At 60.8% G+C, this 14,463-nt stretch overlaps 3 protein-coding genes and 1 pseudogene across 4 annotated transcripts; 2 read left to right on the plus strand and 2 right to left on the minus strand.

Moving 5' to 3' along the window:
* Nucleotides 1–354: 354 nt before the first annotated feature.
* On the plus strand, nucleotides 355–1,685 carry SCGB1C1 (secretoglobin family 1C member 1). The gene is made up of 3 exons (XM_012769602.3): nucleotides 355–426; nucleotides 854–1,053; nucleotides 1,598–1,685. Exons 1-3 carry the CDS (start codon nucleotides 372–374, stop codon nucleotides 1,628–1,630), a joined length of 288 nt encoding a protein of 95 aa, XP_012625056.1. The 5' UTR covers nucleotides 355–371; the 3' UTR covers nucleotides 1,631–1,685.
* Nucleotides 1,686–5,301: 3,616 nt separating this feature from the next.
* Nucleotides 5,302–8,826, plus strand: CIMAP1A (ciliary microtubule associated protein 1A). 2 transcript variants are annotated; one of them, XM_012769598.3, is made up of 7 exons: nucleotides 5,302–5,431; nucleotides 5,740–5,856; nucleotides 6,012–6,212; nucleotides 6,692–6,793; nucleotides 6,938–7,059; nucleotides 7,752–7,892; nucleotides 8,515–8,604. In XM_012769598.3, exons 2-7 carry the CDS (start codon nucleotides 5,748–5,750, stop codon nucleotides 8,602–8,604), a joined length of 765 nt encoding a protein of 254 aa, XP_012625052.1. In that variant the 5' UTR covers nucleotides 5,302–5,431; nucleotides 5,740–5,747. The 2 variants fall into 2 exon arrangements, with proteins under 2 accessions (XP_012625052.1, XP_075857699.1); XM_076001584.1 differs by lacking the exon at nucleotides 5,302–5,431 and having other exon boundaries at nucleotides 5,739–5,856; nucleotides 8,515–8,826.
* A 1,180-nt stretch (nucleotides 8,827–10,006) lies between these two features.
* LOC142870516 (uncharacterized) lies at nucleotides 10,007–11,302 on the minus strand (annotated as a pseudogene).
* On the minus strand, nucleotides 11,110–14,401 carry BET1L (Bet1 golgi vesicular membrane trafficking protein like). Its single transcript, XM_012769600.2, has 4 exons — nucleotides 14,274–14,401; nucleotides 12,913–13,004; nucleotides 12,559–12,615; nucleotides 11,110–12,422 (listed from the first exon to the last, which is right to left on the minus strand). The coding sequence occupies exons 1-4, from the start codon at nucleotides 14,290–14,292 to the stop codon at nucleotides 12,255–12,257; spliced, it is 336 nt and encodes a 111-aa protein (XP_012625054.1). The 5' UTR covers nucleotides 14,293–14,401; the 3' UTR covers nucleotides 11,110–12,254.
* Nucleotides 14,402–14,463: the final 62 nt, after the last annotated feature.

A 14,463-nucleotide genomic window follows, 5' to 3' on the forward strand; every position in this document is an offset into this window, starting at 1 on the left:
AGGGCCTGAGCCCAACCCAGAGCCCACCACCCTCAACTGCAAGGCCAGGAACAACCAGAGCCCTTGGCAGCCAGCCCCCTTGCCCCCTTCACTGGCCAGCTTGCGTGGCCTCACCTGCCTGTGTCCACTCACCCTACACTGTCCTCACTCCCATGCACCCCAAAGCCGCTTGCCAACACCCCCTACACAGCCACCCGCAAGCTACTGCTCCTTGGCACCCACTGGGGGCTCCAGGGGTGAGAACACGCCTCACCCAAGCTCACTGCCAGGTCCAGGTGGGCAGTTCCGGCCCGCCCACCTGGCAAGGTGCCGCCTGCTGAGGCATAAAACCCTGGGATCCCAGCCAGAGGCAGCTCCTGCAACTGCTGGCCATGAAGGGAAGCAGCACCCTCCTGCTGGCAGCCCTCACCATGCTCTGCGTCTGCGGTGAGTCTGTGCCGCTGCGCAGGCGGCAGACACTGTGCTTCTAGCACGTTCTGTGGTAGGGGCTGGGGATACCCGGGAAGCTAAACCCCAGCATCAGGCCCCTGCAGTGGACACTCTGCCTGCCCCCATCACAGAGGTGGGCAAGGACCCTGCTGGCCCCGGCCCCACCCAACCCCTCCACAGCCCAGCACAGCCAGCCCTCCCAGCCCTAGGCCAGACCAGCCTCACTTCAGGGGCGCAGCTCTCCTACCGCAGTAATCCCAGGGAGCCTGACTAGAGATGGGGCAGCTGAGATCGGGGTGACGGGGGGTCTGCAGGCAGGTAGGGTTGGGGTGTGGTGGAGGAAGATGTGTAAGAGAAACGGGCATTGATGGGGAGACCACAGTGGCGGGGGTCCTGGCCTGGCATCATCTCACCTATGACACAGGGCTGGCCACAGCGGGGGAAAATGAAGACTTTTTCATGGACTTCCTGCAAACGCTGCTGGTGGGGACCACAGAGGAGCTCTACGAAGGGCCCCTGGGCAAGTACGACATCAACTCGAATGCCAAAGAGGCACTGGCGGAGCTCAAGTCCTGCATCGACGGCCTGCAGCCCATGCACAAGGAGGAGATGGTCAAACTGCTGGTACGGGGGCTGGGGCCCATTCCCTGGAGACCCGAGGCCCTACCGAGACCCACCCAATGCAAGGCCCCCGATTGCCTGCCCAGCACAGCAACCCCACAGCTCACCACCCCACAGACACCCAACCTGCCTCAGCCAGACCCCCCCCACAGAGTAGCCCCCAGACTCCACAGACCTGCTCCACCTCCAGCCTGTGGGCTACCCCCTTGCACATGTGTGCACACACACAGATACCAACACAGGTGCAAACATGCAGTGCACACTGCAGGCACACACTTACAAATGCACATTCACATATGCATGCTTACATTGAGATGTGGACATGTACACACAAACACACATGTTCACATGCAACCTATGCACATGCATGCAACATGTATGCACACAGTCATGCATGCGCACACAACACCTCCCAGCTGCTGGGAGGGGAGGGGCCACCTTGTGTCAGAGCCCACCCTCCCCCAGAGGCTGGCCAAGGCCTGTCTGCTTGACGGCTGTCAGGTTATCAATCACCAGCTGTCTTGGCCCACACGTATCTGCCTTCCAGGTGCAAGTGCTTGGCAACATGGATGATGCCTAAGTGGACCCCACACGTGGCTCCCAGCAGCCACAGGACCATCCACACAAGCAGCCATGGCCACGCTGCCCCACTACTGCTTCTCCACGTGTAAATTTATCCTCAACTGTTTAATCAATAAAGCTTTCTGCAGCTCAGGCCCCGGCTGCTGTCTCTTGCCCACTGACACACAGAAGGTCAAGTCAAAAACACACTCAAGGGCCGGGCACGGTGGCTCACGCCTGTAATCCTAGCTCTTGGGAGGCCGAGGCGGGCGGATTGCTCAAGGTCAGGAGTTCAAAACCAGCCTGAGCAAGAGCAAGACCCCGTCTCTACTATAAATAGAAAGAAATTAATTGGCCAACTGATATATATAGAAAAAATTAGCCGGGCATGGTGGCGCATGCCTGTAGTCCCAGCTACTCAGGAGGCTGAGGCAGAAGGATCGCTGGAGCCCAGGAGATTGAGGTTGCTGTGAGCTAGGCTGACGCCATGGCACTCACTCTAGCCTGGGCAACAAAGCGAGACTCTGTCTCAAAAAAAAAAAAAAAAAAAACACACACTCAAGGACATGACCATACCTGCAGGTGCATGTACAGTCTCACACCCAGGGTCCCACTTGAGGAGCATACACGTGGATGTCAGCCCACACAGAGATGTGCACAGAAACAGGCTCCACACAGGAGCAGGCACACAGTGGGCGGGACTCAGAGTGGAAAATCCAGCAGATGCCACGAAGCAGAGCAGACACAGCCGTCACGTGGACACAGGAGGGAGAGGGTCTGCAGAAGCAGCGGGGGAGGCAGGAGGGGCACGGAGCCCCGGAAGGAGGAAGTGTCTGGGCTGGGCAGAGACACGGGGCGCCAGCCCCCTCACTCCCAGGGCCAGGTGGGGTGCTTGGCATCCGGAAGCTGGTGTTCCAAGGCAATGGCTGTGCATAGAACTGTACCCCGTGACACAGGCCACCGATGCCCAGGTCCAGGGGCAGATGCCAGAGCCTCTCTTCCCAAAGTCACAGTCTTCCCGGAAGAGCCTGAGCCCCAAGAGGACACTTGATAAGGTTGAGAAGAAAGCGCACCTACCCAGGACATCCAGGGTCCTAGGGGTGGGCTGGGACAGCAGGTGAGCAGGCTCTGAGAAAGTCGAGCGGGGCGGCACCTCCCCACAGACAATCAACCCCAACCCTGGGTCCCAGGATCCCCCACAGCCAGAAACTTCCTGTGCCTCAGTTTCCCAAGCCCCATGGTCTCTACTGGGGGTGGAGCTGAGTGGGGTCACCACCTTCATTCCTTGGCCACCCCTCTCTAGGCCTTGTGACCTCACCACCCTGTTGCTCCCTTCCCCACTTCTGTCCCACCCCAGCCTGGCGGGGGGGTGGTGGGTGGGCCTGGAGACAGGGGTCCTGGTGAGGGCGTCCTGCTGAGGGGTCCCTGTGAGGGGTCCTGCTGAGGGGTCCCTGTGAGGGGTCCTGGTGAGGGCGTCCTGCTGAGGGGTCCCCGTGAGGGGTCCTGCTGAGGGGTCCCTGTGAGGGGTCCTGGTGAGGGCGTCCTGCTGAGGGGTCCCTGTGAGGGGTCCCTGTGAGGGGTCCTGCTGAGGGGTCCCTGTGAGGAGTCCCTGTGAGGGGTCCCTGTGAGGGGTCCTGCTGAGGCGTCCTGCTGAGGGGTCCCTGTGAGGGGTCCTGCTGAGGGGTCCCTGTGAGGGGTCCCTGTGAGGAGTCCCTGTGAGGGGTCCCTGTGATGAGTCCCTGTGAGGGGTCCCTGTGAGGAGTCCCTGTGAGGGGTCCCTGTGAGGGGTCCTGCTGAGGGGTCCTGCTGAGGGGTCCCTGTGAGGGGTCCTGCTGAGGGGTCCCTGTGAGGGGTCTTGCTGAGGGGTCCCTTGAGGGGTCCTGCTGAGGGGTCCCTGTGAGGGGTCCCTGTGAGGAGTCCCTGTGAGGGGTCCTGCTGAGGGGTCCCTGTGAGGGGTCCTGCTGAGGGGTCCCTGTGAGAAGTCCCTGTGAGGGGTCCTGCTGAGGGGTCCCTGTGAGAAGTCCTGCTGAGGGGTCCCTGTGAGGGGTCCCTGTGAGGGGTCCTGCTGAGGGGTCCCTGTGAGGGGTCCTGCTGAGGAGTCCCTGTGAGGGGTCTTGCTGAGGGGTCCCAGTGAGGGGTCCTGCTGAGGGGTCCCTGTGAGGGGTCTTGCTGAGGGGTCCCTGTGAGGGGTCCTGCTGAGGGGTCCCTGTGAGGAGTCCCTGTGAGGGGTCCTGCTGAGGGGTCCCTGTGAGGAGTCCCTGTGAGGGATCCCTGTGAGGAGTCCTGCTGAGGGGTCCTGCTGAGGGGTCCCTGTGAGGGGTCCTGCTGAGGGCTCCCTGTGAGGGGTCCTGCTGAGGGGTCCCTGTGAGGGGTCCTGCTGAGGGGTCCCTGTGAGGGGTCTTGCTGAGGGGTCCCTGTGAGGGGTCCCTGTGAGGAGTCCCTGTGAGGGGTCCTGCTGAGGGGTCCCTGTGAGGGGTCCTGCTGAGGGGTCCCTGTGAGAAGTCCCTGTGAGGGGTCCTGCTGAGGGGTCCCTGTGAGAAGTCCTGCTGAGGGGTCCCTGTGAGGGGTCCCTGTGAGGGGTCCTGCTGAGGGGTCCCTGTGAGGGGTCCTGCTGAGGAGTCCCTGTGAGGGGTCTTGCTGAGGGGTCCCAGTGAGGGGTCCTGCTGAGGGGTCCCTGTGAGGGGTCTTGCTGAGGGGTCCCTGTGAGGGGTCCTGCTGAGGGGTCCCTGTGAGGAGTCCCTGTGAGGGGTCCTGCTGAGGGGTCCCTGTGAGGAGTCCCTGTGAGGGATCCCTGTGAGGAGTCCTGCTGAGGGGTCCTGCTGAGGGGTCCCTGTGAGGGGTCCTGCTGAGGGCTCCCTGTGAGGGGTCCTGCTGAGGGGTCCCTGTGAGGGGTCCTGCTGAGGGGTCCCTGTGAGGGGTCTTGCTGAGGGGTCCCTGTGAGGGGTCCTGCTGAGGGGTCCCTGTGAGGAGTCCTGCTGAGGGGTCCTGCTGAGGGGTCCCTGTGAGGGGTCCTGCTGAGGGCTCCCTGTGAGGGGTCCTGCTGAGGGGTCCCTGTGAGGGGTCCCTGTGAGGGGTCCTGCTGAGGGATCCCTGTGAGGAGTCCCTGTGAGGGGTCCTGCTGAGGGGTCCCTGTGAGGAGTCCCTGTGAGGGGTCCTGCTGAGGGGTCCCTGTGAGGAGTCCCTGTGAGGGGTCCTGCTGAGGGGTCCCTGTGAGGGGTCCCTGCGAGGAGTCCCTGTGAGGGGTCCTGCTGAGGGGTCCCTGTGAGGGGTCCTGCTGAGGGGTCCCTGTGAGGGCATCCTGCTGAGGGGTCCTGCTGAGGGGTCCTTGTGAGGGGTTCCTGTGAGGGGTCCCAGTGAGGGGTCCTGGTGGGGGTGTCCTGCTGAGGGGTCCTGGTGGGGGTGTCCCTGTGAGGGGTCCTGGTGGGGGGTGTCCCTGTGAGGGGTTCTGCTGAGGGGTCCCAGTGAGGGGTCCCTGTAAGGGGTCCCGGTGAGGGGTCCTGGTGGGGGGTCTCTGTGAGGGGTCCTGCTGAGGGGTCCTGGTGGGGGTGTCCCTGTGAGGGGTCCTGGTGGGGGGGGCCTGGGCAGAGGCCATTGTCTGCATCACACAGACAATCTAGAACCCACCGTCCCACAGAGCCACATTCTAGAGCTCAGGGCTGGGGACCCCTCCCCAATTCCTGAGGCCCCCAGGGAGAGACGGGGGCCCTTCTCTCCATGCTCCTTTTGCGGCAACTCCCTGGCACGGAAGCCCAGGGGACAGATCGTCCCAGGGGAGGCTGGGTCCGTAGGCTGCTCTGAGTGCGGCTCCTGCACGGACGAGGTAAAGGTCTCCCTCCTCTCCAGAGGACAGCCTCGACCCCCACCGCCGCCCGCCCACTCCTTGCCACCGTCCTCTTGCTAGCCCCGAGAGCCAAGGGGGTGGCCAGTCGAGGGCCAGAATGGGCAGCCCCTCGGGCATGTGCTGCAGGGTCTGCCCCACTCCCTGGCTCCCAGCTGGAGACACCTGCAGGGGACACTGAGGCAGGCGTGTCCTGGCAGTGTGGGCAGCAGCAGGGGTGGGGGTAGTGGAGCCAGCAGGAGACAGGGCAGGGGCTTCCCAGCACCTGGTCACAGTTTCATCCACGACAGAGCCAGCCATGGCGGAGGAGGTGTGGGTGGGCACCTGGAGGCCCCATCGCCCCCGGGGGCCCATCATGGCCCTCTACAGCAGCCCCGGACCCAAGTACCTGATTCCACCCACCACGGGTAAGCGCTGAGGGCCTGGGGTGGGGCTGGGGCCCTGAGGGGATGGGGGGTATGGGGGTGCCTGCGGAGTCCAGGGGTCCTGGGGCACATTTCCTGACACCCACTGGGGAGGAGGCAAGTCAGGCTTCAGCTGCTCAGAGTCCACTGGCACACAGGCTTCGTGAAGCACACGCCCACCAAGCTGCGTGCACCAGCCTTCAGCTTCCGAGGGGCCCCCATGCTCCTGGCAGAGAACTGCTCCCCGGGGCCCCGCTACAGTGTGAACCCCAAGGTACTGAGGACCGGCAAGGACCTCGGCCCTGCCTTCTCCATCCTGGGGCGCTACCGCACCAAGACCAAGCTGACCCCTGGCCCGGGTGAGTGACCCTGCCTCAGGTTCCTTACTTTGGACAGACGAGCATGCCCCTACCTCAGCCCTGCCCCGCTCTGTGGGGTGGCTGCTGCACGTCCCCAATTTCCTGCAGGTGAGGCAGGCCAGGGTGTGAGCGCTCAGCCACCCCGGTCCCTCCTGCCCCATCTGCTCTTGAGGGGGCACCATCAGGCCTGGGCAGAGAAGCTCGGAGACCCGAGAGCCCAGCTCCAACCTGGGTCTTTCTCCACCTGGTCCAGGGGCCAGACCCATGTCAGATCCCACTGTCCCTGCTCAGAAGCAAGCTTTGTTCCCCCAGGTCCACAGTCAGCATGTCCATCCTGGACACCCCCAGCCAGCCCCGGCCACCATCTGTGTTGGGGCCCAGAGGTTCCGTGCCTGGAATATCGAAGAGTCCTCTTTGAGCCCCCAAACCTAGCCAGCTATCCTCATTGTCCCAGCACCCTCCCCCCGTTCCTCCCCCAGGTGACTACTTTCCAGAGAAATCCACCAAGCATGTGTTCGACTCTGCACCCAGCCACTCCATCTCTGCCCGGACTAAGACCTTCCGAGTGGACAGCACCCCAGGTCTGTGGCAGCCCAGACAGTCCCCAGCCAACTGGACTTGGGGGTCCAGGATGGGGTGGGTGAGACAGGGCAGCGCAATGGAGAGAACGCCAGGGTAGGAGCCTGTGGCCCACTCTGTCCTGAGGCTCTGCATCCACTCCACAGGCCCTGCCGCGTACATGCTACCTGTCGTGATGGGGCCCCACACCGTCGGCAAGGTCTCCCAGCCCTCCTTCTCCATCAAGGGCCGCAGCAAGCTGGGCAGCTTCAGCGATGACCTGCACAAGGCAAGGGTCACACCAGCCAAGGGCAAAGCACTGCCTCCCACGAGAGCCCTCCCCCCAACCCAGGACCACTGGCTTGACCCTACCCTGCTGAAACCCCTCAGCCCTCCAGCCCTGCCTCTGGGTCCCTGCCACGTGCTGGGTGACACGTGGTGGTGGGAGGGGTGGACAACAGACCAGAGGGGAGAGGCCAGGCCCCGGGAGGCAGGGACAGTGCTGAGGACAAGCAGAGAAGGGATTTAGGGAGCGCTGTCTGGAGGGCGAGAGGCAGTTTTAGGGCAGCATGGAAGGAAGGAAAAAGGAGAAAATAAGCCATGAGCCATTTGGGGAAAGAGGGTTTCAGCTTCGGAAACTGCCAGTGTAAAGGCCCTAGGCTGGGTACGTGCCTGGGCGGATTGAGGGGCCCAAAACCCATTGTTGACCTCGCCAGCCTAGGCCCCTGCCCTCTAGTCCAACAGGTCAGCTCCCCCACTGGACAGGGCCACACTCACACTCACAGGAGGGATGTCCCTGCCAGAGTGAGGCCAAAATCTGACACAGGAAAGGTGTCCCCCAAGCAGTGGGGTGTGGTCCTCACAGTGCGATGGAAAACAAAAGTGGACACTGATGCACAGACGCTGTGCCAGGCTGCTCCCTCACCTCTGCAGCCACGGGCCCTGCAGGCTGGGCCTGTCTGAGCCTCCTCTGCCCCACAGACCCCAGGTCCCGCAGCCTACCGCCAGACCGACGTGCAGGTGACCAAGTTCAAGGCTCCGCAGTACACCATGGCTGCCCGGGTGGAGCCCCCAGGGGACAAGACCCTCAAGCCAGGCCCCGGAGCCCACAGCCCTGAGAAGGTTTGGGAAGAACACAGCCCTGAGGGGGTGGGGGGCACAGCCTGGGTGGGGGTGTGGAAGATAGTGTGGTGGGGGACATGCCCTACAGCTGTGGTCCCCAACCTTTTTGGCACCAGGGACCAATTTCGTGGAAAACAATTTTTCTGCAGATGGGGGGGGGGCGGGGGAGGCGGTGGAGCTCTGTGGCCTGGTTGATGGCCTGGCGTTGGGAGCGCAGACCTACAGAAAGTGGGGTCAGGAGGTGGGGCCCACAGCCTGGAGGGGATGGGGACACAGCCTACAGGGGGCACATGGAGGGGGACACAGGCTGGGGGGTGAAGTGGAGACAGAGCCTGGGGGGTACACAGCCCGAGGGAAGGGCACAGCTGGGAGAGCAAGAGGGGAAGGGGCTGAGCCCTCAGGACCCCGTCCATCTTCAGCCCAAGCCCCAGTGGCAACCCTTCAAGGTCATGGGGCCAAAGGGGGGTGACCTCGTGCTGTGTCCACATCCCGCAACACAGCCTTTGTGCTTGACTGCCTCAGCCTGGGTTTCTTGAGGCAGCAGCCAGGCCCCAGCCAGGGCCGATAGCCTTCGGAGTGGGGACAGGGCTGCCAGTTCCCCTCACAGCCTCTCCTCTCCCAGGTGATCCTGACCAAGCCCTGCGCCCCCATCGTCACCTTCGGCATCAAACACTCCGACTACATGACGCCGCTGGTCGTGGACGTGGAATAGCCCAGCCCCAACCGCATTCGCCAGCCCCGCCTCCGAGCATCGCGTTCCCACAGCAGATTCTCAAGGAGTCTCCACCAGCTGGGCTTCAGCCAGCCTGCCCTGCAGGGCAGAGCACGCTTATTTGGACAATTGTGACCAGTTATTTTTTCTACGCTACTTTCCCATTTGCTAATGTTGTTTCCTGTCATGCCCAGATTACTTAATAAATCATGGATTCCATTAGCAAGGGTTTGTCTTGGAAAGATCAAGCTTTTCCAGAAACGTCCCGTTGTCAGCACTGGCCCACGAGGGGTCCGATCCTGGCTTCTAGGGCCTGGGAGCCTCAGACACCCTGCCCCTCACCTGACGTCCTGATGCTTTCTGCCTTGAACTTCAAAGGCAGCCACACCTCTGCTCATCACCGCCCTGAGAGGTGGAGTCTGTGTCTCCCTGTGAACCTGGACCAGAGCGTGTGACGTGCTGAATAAAAGTGCGTGGCAGAAGTGATGCCACCTGATTTTAGTCCAGGCACACAACAAAGGAAACAGCTTCTGCCCAAATACCCCCACTCCCCGTGTCCCTGTTCACACCTGGCACCAGCCACTATGTCATGAGGAAGCTTCCTGCCTGGTGACCCAACATGGTGTCCTCACAGTCAGCCCAGCCAGGCCCTCCTCTCACACCAGCACTGACCTGAGTGAGCCTTCAGGGGAGGGCAGCCCCAGCCCCACACCTCCCCGCACAGCTTCAGCAAGGCAAACAGCCAGCCCTGCTGGGCCATCTGAAGTTCTGACCACAGTAACAGAGACAATAAGGCACTAACGCTATTTTAAGTGAAGAAGTTTTAGGGTGATCTGTTGCACACCAACAGACAACAGGGAGTGTAAGGAGGATGTGGACAGGAAAGGGGGCATTATCAGCTGGGACTGAGAGGGGGTGTTTCCAGAGGCTGCCCAGGAGTCCAAGGCCAGGTCTCAAGGAGTGAACTCCAGATTTCACCTCAGCCTTGAGGGGCAGTCACTTCTGGGTGGGTGGCCCTGCCAGACATACCATGGGACTATCACCTGCACCTGTATGAGCACAGTACAGCTGCTCCTACTGGGCTGTGATCGTGCCAAGCTGCATATTCTAAGCACTTCACGTTTATTCATTTAACCCTATGAGGTAATGCTATCATCACCCTCATCTGAGCTTCAGGCATCGGGGCAGAGCAGGGCCAGGCAGCAGGAAGTGGTGACTCCCTTGCTGCCCTGCCCAAGGCAGCCCTGAGGGGTGGATAAGGGAGGACGCAGGGATTCCCCCAAGGGTGAGGATGGGAAGGGGAAGGGTGTATCGTACCAGAACCAACAGCCAGCCTGTGGACCTGGGTCAGCTCCAGACAAAACTTCCTCAAATGCCAAGGAAATGAGACAACGAAGACTACTTGTTTATGAGGCCTCATTTATTCCACTTTTCACTGGTAATATGTCTTGCCCTTGAATTATGAGACAGAGCTGGCAGTTTGTCCTCACCTGGCAGAGTGGGCAACCCCAACCCTTACATGGGCCCCCCAGGTCCCTCTGTGCTTTACTGGTGTCAGAGGTCAAATCAGAAACCCCACATGTCCAGAGAGTAAGGTGTGCAGGGGGTCAGATCTGACAGTGAGGGGAAAGAAAAGCAAACCAGAAAGGAACCATAACTCAGACCCCAAAGTACCTGGGTGGGCTGCAAACAGCCAGAGACAGAGAGATGGGGAGGGAACAGCTCGGAGACAGCAAAGAACTTCTCCAGGACAGCCCCTGAGAGGCAGTCTCACTCCTAGTTTGCATCAGCAAGGAGAGTGGGCGCTGCTGCAGCAACAGCCTCCTGTGGTCTGCTTTGGCTCCCACAGCTCAGCTTCTCAGCAATCGGAGGTCAGCCCCACATGGTCCAGGAAAAGATGGGGGGACACGGAGCTGGGGTGTGGATGTGCCATCTGCAATGACCACATGGGGACAAGACAGAGGCAACAGCCACCATGCTTGGTGACCAGGGGACAGGCCCTGACAAGCAGAAGAGTATGCCAAGCCATGGCACACAAAGATGCTGGGGTGCCAGGAATGACAGGGGCCCAAAAAAGGACAATCCAAGGAGGCGGCAAGCTGGAAACAAGACTAGGCCAGCTTGGAGGGTTTCAGCGCAGTAGCAAAGCCCCAGAGACCTAGAGGCAGCTGAGCCAACCTCAAGGGTGAGGTGTGCACTTGCACTGGGTAGGGGAGGAAGCAGGTGGACCCTCCAGGAGGCAGTGCAATGGAAAGGCCAGGTGACGAGGAAAGGGGCTGTGGTGAGCGCTGGTGAAGGGTGGGCCTGCTGTGTGGAAGAGGGACCCAAAGGGACTCGGAGCTGCAGGTCAGAACAAGGTGGGGCTGTGACTCATCTGCAGTCAACCTGGAGCTCAGAGGCACTTCTGCACGACACATGGTGTGGTCACACCAGGGAGTAGACAGTGAGATGGAATGACCAGGAGACAGAAAATGGGAACAAGGAAAGAGAAGTGCACATAGCCACTTTGCTACTTCTTTAACGGTGTTTTTATGCCAAGGCAAGGGGGCTGGGACCCCAAAAGTTGCTGCCCTGCCAGCCCAGTGGTTTGGTTCGTGGGAAAGTTGGCCAGGACCAGTGGGCAGTGAAGGCCCAGGGAGAGGGGGTGGGAAGACAGCCTGAAGAAGCTGGGGACAAGGAGGGTGGCACAGGTCTCCATCACAGCCAGGAGGACTGGCTGGGCCTGGTGGGGGGTGAAAGGTACCAGTAAACTGTGTAGCAACAAATCTCAGCAGGTGGCCTACATGACCCACAGAGAGGGCCCTCACGGGGAAGCCTCACACCCCATACTATGCCTGACTCTGAAATGCCACACTGGCCCATTTCTAGGTCTGTTCTCCTGGAAACCCATCTTTGGTGCTGGGTAGATCATGAAACCTGAGAATTCAAGTTTCTGCTGCTGGATACACAGCCACACAACCCAGGAGGATCCCGGCCCAGTAGCTAAAGTCAAGGCTGTGTCCACTCCTTCCTCCACAAGCCATGTCCCTCCCAGGGCTCTGGCTTCATCCACAGGACTGGAAGGCATGCACAGAGGACTCGCAGCAGCAAGTCTGGCCTGTGCTCAGCACCCTCGGCCAGGAGGAACTGCCATCTCCAGGCCCAGGACGCTCAGTCAGAGTAGATGGCACTCACTTGAGGTTCATAGCCACGGACCCTTCCTGTGTCAGCTCCAGACACCTCAGATCACAGACATGGCCTCACTCAGGTAAGGACACGCCACACGGGCCTTAAAATGCCAGAGCTCAGAGAGGTGGGAGAAGTGCTGCTGGGCTCAGGTGACCACATCCAGGATTCAACAGCTGTTCAATCCTGGCTCTTCCTGACACACTGTGGCCCCAGCTCTGCTGGCGTCTCTAGCACCTAGGGATAGGGGTGGAGGCTGGGCTTTGGTTTCCCCCAAAGTAAAGGGTCCTTTCTATACATGGGACCAGTCAATATGAGCTCATCAGGTCAGAGGCAGCCGCAGCCTCCTACCACATAGGAAGATTCCTAACCCACGATTGCAATTTCAAAGGAATATCTTGTACCTAAGTCCTCAGGAGCCCAGAACACTGAGTGGGGAAGGCCTGGGCTACCCTTGGCAACCACAGAAGCCAGCTCCCACTGGCTCACGTCCTTGTCCTTGACAAGAAGTAGGAGAGAATGAAGAAGACCACGATTAGGCCCACGGCCACACCACAAAGAAGCTTCCGGTTGTCTCGCCCAGATCTTGCCATCGTAGAAAAGCGCTTCACACTCCCTGTAAGCAGGCTGGTCATGCTCGTGAAATCCGAGTCCTGAAGGAGGAATCCCAGCAGGATCACACAGGAGCGGTGCCTTGACCACCCACCCGCACCAGTGCTGAAGGAGAGGAGACACAGCAGGTAGTGTGGGGGCAGAGCTGGCTGACTCGCGCATACTGCAGACCCTTACCATCCCATCCAGGTACCGGTTCTGGTCCTCTGCATCCCTATCAATGTCTAGGGCCAGCTGGTCAGGATACAGAGAGAGCAGGGTTAGGCTAGAACAGACAGAATGCAGCATTCACCCACCCTTCAAGACTAGCCAGATCCTGTCAACAGCTCTGCCAGACATGTTGTCACCAACAGAGGTCAGAAAGGTCCAGGTGTCACCTGGGGCCTCATGAAGTTACGTACACATAACCAGGAATTAGACAAGGAGCATAGAAAACTGCCTGAACCCCCCACCCCCAGACTCTCTAGCCTCCCCCCATCCCCACTCCCCAAGAATACCAAGAAAAGGTGAAAGAAGAGGACCACAACTGACCGATTTAAGCCTGGTGACCTTGGAGGCCAGGCTGTCAGCCATCCGCTTGTTCTCCCGGTCTAGAATCTCTTCCACAGCACCAGGACTCTGACCTGTGAGAAAAGAAAGCAGATGCTGCATTCACCCAAGCACAGCCCCTGACCCCTCTCATTCCAATGGTGAGCAGGTCCAGCCCTAACCCAAGTTCCAGAGGGTAGACCTTGCACACGTGAGACAAGCTGCATAAAGGACATGTGTGAGCACCTGTTTTGTGAAAACACATCCTGCATACACATTCAGGCAGGCATGGGCAGGCACCCAAATTGGGTTCAGTCCAATCAACACTTTCTGAAAATAACTGTACCAGAACCTGGACCAAGCCCTACAGTGCTGGTGAGATGCAACACTTGCCTGTACAGATGTCCCATCTGCATATATGGAACCCAAGCTCAGAAAGAGAGTTAACTCTGTTAAGGACCTGGGAAATACTTAGGAAGCACACCCAGGAAGGAACCCCAGAAAGGGACAACCTTTCAGCTGGGTCCTGCAGCAGTAACAGGTAACCAAGATGAGACCCTGGGAAGGCCCTTTACCACAGAGAAAATAACTGAGCAAAGCTCCCCAACTCCCCAAAATGGGAGCTGAGATCAAACCGGAGATCCTTTGTCTGCATCACACACAGGGCTTCCTCCTACACCATGAGCACAGTGCTTGCAGAGACTGGGTCAGGTGACAAGGAATGCCTGGCACATCAGGTGGGTGAGAACTGATGTGCCAGCGCGGAGTGCAAAGTCCCCACTGACCCAAAGCATGGAAAAAACAGCCTCAATGCGACCCATCTAAGTGGAGTGGCGAAGTCCCAGGAATCACTGACGTGTACAGATAGATCCCAAAGGAAGGGGAGCTAGCGTCCTGCCAACCATTTCCTGGTCGTTAATTCCTTCGATCGTCACAACAGCCCATCCCACTCTGCAAACGAGAACATAGGCTTCGAGAGGGGAAATGGGGCGCTCGGAGTCCAAATCAGCAGAGGCCTGCCGGGACCCTCCCACCGCACACAGCCTCTACCAGAGGCGGCCCAGCCGAGGGCCGGTCCGTGCTCCAGCACACCTCGACCCCACGCAGAATGACCTCGCGGGGAGCGGCGGGGACAGAGACCCCAGCGAACTCTCGCCCAGAGCGGCTGCGCCGCCCACCCAGTCCCGCCCCCGCGGCAGTGCCGACCGAAACCCGGCCCAGCTCGGACCCCGCTCCGCCCCCAGCAGGGTCCTCGGCGCCGCGGCCACCCCAGCGGGGCAGGGTCGGGCACACACGACTCCCGCGGGCAACGGTGTCGCTTCTAACATGGCCTCGTCCCCAAATGTTCCGCTCCCCGCGCTCACCCCGGGCCCAGTCCGCCATCGCGCCCCGCGCCAGTCCCGGCTCGCCGCCGCCTCCGAGCCACCGCCTCCGACGCGGCGCGGTCACGGGACAGGGACTTCCGGCCCCGCCCACGCAGACCACGCCCAAGCTACCCCACCCCTCCCTCCTCAGGCTCGCTCAACTTCCGGCCGCGGGGGCCGGGCCGGCGAC

This window comes from Microcebus murinus, chromosome 4, assembly GCF_040939455.1.
Source record: "Microcebus murinus isolate Inina chromosome 4, M.murinus_Inina_mat1.0, whole genome shotgun sequence".
Taxonomy (NCBI): Eukaryota; Metazoa; Chordata; class Mammalia; order Primates; family Cheirogaleidae; genus Microcebus; species Microcebus murinus.